Source organism: Octopus bimaculoides, chromosome 1 (genome assembly GCF_046866305.1).
Source record: "Octopus bimaculoides isolate indiv1 chromosome 1, ASM4686630v1, whole genome shotgun sequence".
NCBI lineage: Eukaryota > Metazoa > Mollusca > Cephalopoda > Octopoda > Octopodidae > Octopus > Octopus bimaculoides.
Genome location: NC_142928.1, coordinates 154,699,044 through 154,704,501, shown reverse-complemented (window position 1 = coordinate 154,704,501; position 5,458 = coordinate 154,699,044). Strand labels below are relative to the sequence as shown.

Genomic DNA, 5,458 nt, shown 5'->3' with positions numbered 1-5,458 from the left:
ACACACACACATATATATATATATATATATATATATATATATATATATACGACAGGCTTCTTTCAGTTTCCGTCTACCAAATCCACTCACAAAGCTTTGGTCGGCCCGAGGCTACAGTAGAAGACACTTGCCCAAGGTGCCACGCAATGGGAATGAACCTGGAACCATGTGGTTGGTAAGCAAGCTACTTACCACACAGCCACTCCTGTTGCTGTCTACTGTAATTTTTAAGGGGTCGGGAATAAAGTATGCTTGAAACAGCATTCAAATCTTGTCGTTTATACCTGTGTTATCAGCCTTAGAAAATAATATCGCCACTCTCTCTAGAGTAACCACTTGCCTAGACATTGATAAGGATATCTTGTTTAGGTCGGCTTCAAATTTTAGAAGTAGATTTGTATCTAATTAAAATTATTTTTATTATTTTATCGGAGGGACGGTATTCATTTTTTTTTTTAGACCCTTGAGAACTGAAGGACATATGGATTGGAGTAACTCCAATAATATACAATTTAAACGTGATCAGCTTTTTATCTTTTCGGGCTCAAACACTGACATCAATTTAATCGACTAGCCCTTGTCTCAAATTTCTGGTCTTGCACCGGTTAGAAACAATTATTTATAAACTTTATAATGATTATTTCGTGTTAGAAAATGTTAGGTGTTGTGAACATAAAACTCTGCACTAAAGTGATGGAAACAAAATATTTTTATTGCTTAAAAGTGGATAATACATAATTTAAAAGGCAATAATGGGGTTGGTTTACAAACAGCAAAATTTTAAACATATAGATAGTTCTGCGTTTTTAAAAACTTTTATAAACCTTTGGTCTTCTTTGTTGGCGTTTTTGTTCGAGCAACATTCCATCATATAGAGTTTTTGTTTTCTTGGTCACGCGATGTTTCATCCACTTGAAGAAATTTGATGAAATTTCACTTTGTTGTCCCTCAAATCAAATGAAATTATTCTTCTTCTTAAAGAAGAGGTGTTTACTGATATAATCATTCAAAATTGCGTTGCATTAAATAAAGTTATCTGTAACCTGCTATCTTTCTAGCATCATTTCTATTTACTAGTTATGTAATTTTTCATTTTATTAAGTCTCTTAAAAAAATGGATTTGAAGTGTAATCTAAATCTTAGCTATTAACAATTTGTCATAGAGGAGTTTATTAAAAGTATAATTTCAATTCAAAACCAGTTGTGAGAATGATCATAATTATTCTTGTGTTATACATTCATATTCTTGTGACGGCCATTTTCCTCCGAATTCCACTTGATAGTTGGATGTATCATAAAATTTCTCAGGGTGGTTGTAATATCTACTCATCCAAGTGTAAAAGTGGTAAGGGTTGTAGTAAACTTGATTCCTGATAAAACTGGAAGGATGGTAAGATTGGTTGTTCATATTCATCCAGTGTCCGTCAAAATCCATCTGGTTGTTCCACATATCGAAATTTCTGAAATAATGGAGTTGGTCACAATTACGGCTATTCATGTCCATCGAATTATATTGCATATCCATCTGGTAGGAAGACATATCCATGTATTTTCTCTGGCTCCAATAGTTATGAGGAAAATATGATTGCTTACCGAAGTAATAAGTGCTGAATGGATTAATATGGCAGCCCCACTTATCCATATAACGACCACCTATGTCCATCTGGTAGCTAGACATATCCATGAATCTCTCAGGGTAGTGCATTTGATTGAAATTCATTTGTGGATGAGACATATAACGCCTGTAGTAGCTGTAATAAGGGTTGCAGTGACGTCCACTTTTGTCCATGTATCGGCCATTCATATCCATCTGGTAGTGAGACATGTCCATGAATCTCTCAGGAAAGAACCAGTTACGACCATAAGAGTAACCAGGGTAGCAGCCTTGTCTTGAAGAGCTGAACATATTCCAGTAGGGATGGGAGTTTTGTCCTTGCGTATCCATCCATTTTCCATTCATATCCATCTGATATCCGGACATATCCATAAACCTTTCTGGAAAGTCCATAAAATTACCATTTCTATGGAATCTATCGTTATCATAGAAACCGTAATAGTTGTACATAGATTTACCATAGTATCTGTCATTGTCAGAATATTTGCCATAAAATTCATAGAGTTTGGGATCTACCATTTTCCCATAAGAATCCATGTATCTTCCTTGGAAGACCATGGACATCATGTTCATTGGTTCCATGAATCCTCTGTATTTTCTGTTAAATTGGGGACGGAATCTGTTCATAAAACGGTTCATTGTTGGTATGTTTTATAGGCTGAAAAAGAAAGAGGATTTTTAAAAATATATTTAGATAAACAGAGATCAAGGATAAGTAATACAAAGTGGAAGTTTTAAAATATTGTAAATGTATCTATCATATAGCAAAACCTTAAACACGCTGAAGATCTCCTGAAAAGGCAAAACATTTTCCTTTGAAAAAGTTGCAATCAACAAGGCTTAACTGAAATATAATTATACTAATTCATCACTATCATAATATTTTTGGAATTTCTTCATTGGGCATAAATAACCCTTTCTGTTATAGGCACAAGGCCTGATATTTTTGGGGAAGTGAGTAAATCAGTTGCATCAACCCCAATATTTGGTGCTTATTTCATCGACCCCAAAATGATGAAAGTTAAAGTCGACCTCAGCGGAATTTGAACTCAGGACGTAAAGACACTAAGCATTTTGTCCTGTATATCCGCCGGAAATTGAACTTAGAGCGTAAACACGCTATTTTGTCCGGTGTATAATTGATTCTGCCAGCTCGCTGCCTTATTGGTGATAAATAATAATTATGACCCGTTAGTATCTAAAATGATTTTTAAAAAGGTATCCATCTCAAATTAAAGCCGTTTTTGTTGACTTCTGAAAGTTGAAATTAATCTCTTTGATCAAATGACTTTCACAATAAAGTAGTATTACTTCTACTTATTACAATAAGGGAAAGCCAAGGTAGCTTCTAATATTTCAATTTATTTCTCAAAAACTTCAATCCCAAGGTTTTTAATAGATACTAATCTTTTAGATGTTAACTTGAACATCACAGAAAGAATAACAATAATTTTAGTTCTTTTTTTTTAAATACTCAGCAGAAACATTAAAGTTAAGGTAGACTGACATTTAACATTTTTGCAGAAGACTGAATAAAATGCTTCCAATGAGTTATTTAAGTACCGACGCAGAGATCATTTTTCATTCCCCCGGCAAATATGGGAGACAATTATGGACATGTTTTAGTATTATTCTGGGCTAGTCAGCGATATGTTTTGCATTATACAAATGTAATAAATCATAAAATAATATATTCTCTAATTTATGAAACTGAAATATGAGACATAAATTACACATGACGGCTGTTGTTATTGTCGTTTATCTACAGAGAAATTTTGTAATCAAAAACGTTCCCGCTAGGACCATCCTGTACTTTTCAGAATATCTAGAACTCCATTATCCAGTGTGTACTTCTTTTAAAACGATTTAGTTTGATATGAGTGAAATTTGGCTTTTATTTCTAGCAGGTAGAATGATTGTGAAGTTCCTTCGTTGGCTTACAATGGTATATGCGGATTACATTACTTTATTTTACAATATCCAGCTTTCGACATTAACCGTTATTTAGGAGACTGATTAACTGAATGTTTATAGGTGAGTTATTATTATGTTAGAATTTGAAACAAATAAGAAACATCAACAATAGTTTGACAACTCCTCATCCTGATCTGTAGAAATATCAACTTCTAAATATCAACCACTTAGTAATTAACATATTTAATTGACATATTTAGTTAAGTATCATATTATCGATTTAAATCATTAGAGTGATGACTTCAATCACAAAGAACACTTTTGTAAAAGAAAAAGAAACTTCTAAAATTTCCGTCTTAAAATTCAAACAACTATTCAAAATCATAAATTTCAGTAGATCGAGTAGTTTCCTTTTAAATATAGGTCTTTGTTGTATCTTAAAGACTACAGCTGGTATTTATTCTGTTCATCACATTATGAATGCTATTTTTGATAACTATTTTAACTTAAACCAACAAAGAAGCTTCTTTGTGATTGCTTGATGTCTAAAAAAATCTTTCTCTTAAAAGAGGAAGTACACATTAGATCATGTAGTCCGAAGTACATTTCGTCTCAGCCTCATCAAAAATAGACGGTGTGGTCATAGGTAGAATGCTTCCCAGCATGGCTGACATGCAGATAAACAGAAACAGCAACAATGAACAGCTTACTTCCAACTAATTGCTCAGTAAGCTAACAATGTTTTACATAGATGCCTTTTAAATTGTGCAACTATTATACTTTCTATGACTCGGAAAATATACCTACTAAGGAAATTAGCCTATACATCATAGTCTAAGTATCACATGTCCATACCCATCCTATATTTTATAGCTAGGGATTATAATGTAACTGATTATTTTCAGTTACATGATAATCTTAAATTCGTAAATAGCTAAACGAAACATGTTGAGAAATACAACAGTGTCAGTTAATGGAGCAGATACACATATCACGCATGAAGTAGTAAGGAGGAAAAAAGCTAAAGCTAGTTAATTGATAAAATTCACACAGTGAAGAAAGACAAAAAAATAGTTCAGTGGTTATTACTGGATTATTCTGATCTTCAGCAATTACAGACAACTCTGAATACATTTGTGTTATTAGATCTCATCAACAGATCGTAGCTTACTCTGTATTACTAGATCAGTGACAAAATAATTTTAATATTGATGTTCATTGATGTACACCAATATAGCGTCAAAAATGATCATTATGAAGGCTGACAGACTTTAGATTGATAAATATATATCCAACTAACAATGTTGTGTCGTATTCCTGAAGATAAATAGCAAAAATATTTATGCAAATCTAGTTTTAAATATATGCCATTTTGTTATGGGGCAATACAGAACTCAAGTCCTCGCATGTGCCTGGAAATAACTATGTGAAACATTTTCCCATTTTTCTTTGAATCCTTACATTAAGATAACATTCTTGAGAGTAGTTCCAACCAAAGAATTACAAAGAAGTTTAAAAGCAATAAAAAGTAGTTTACCTTCTATAAAGACAGGAGACTTGGTATATTCAGCCGTTGGTTGCTAAGTATGACGCTCGATTCTATTTCCTTGGATATTTATACATAGTTCTTGGAGGTGTGGCTGCTTTAATGTATGCAACGTTCATAAGATTGACTGTTAAATCAACCAGATAAATTGATAAAAGAATAGATAAACAAAGAAATCACTGAATATCATTAAAAAGGAATTCGATGTAATTAACAATGCGAATGAACTTTTGGAATCGTTTAATATACTGTGGAGATTGAAATGTAATAATGTTCAGCAAGCTAATTTTGGAATAATTAGAAAATTTAATCGAATCAACAAAGAACATATATTTTCTTTAATTTAATATCAGCACATGATAAAATTTAGCTTTATTTTCAGA

The 5,458-nt window shown here is 32.4% G+C and overlaps 1 protein-coding gene across 1 annotated transcript; it reads right to left on the bottom strand.

Annotated features, from left to right (window-relative positions):
• Positions 1-691: 691 nt before the first annotated feature.
• Positions 692-5,120, bottom strand: LOC106875838 (uncharacterized). The gene is made up of 2 exons (XM_014924128.3): positions 5,067-5,120; positions 692-2,273 (listed from the first exon to the last, which is right to left on the bottom strand). Exon 2 carries the CDS (start codon positions 2,252-2,254, stop codon positions 1,220-1,222), a length of 1,035 nt encoding a protein of 344 aa, XP_014779614.1. The 5' UTR covers positions 2,255-2,273; positions 5,067-5,120; the 3' UTR covers positions 692-1,219.
• Positions 5,121-5,458: the final 338 nt, after the last annotated feature.

Bases quoted from the DNA above. Each gene is read 5' to 3' on its own strand.
- LOC106875838 (XM_014924128.3), bottom strand. From the start codon at position 2,254: ATGAACCGTTTTATGAACAGATTCCGTCCCCAATTTAACAGAAAATAC.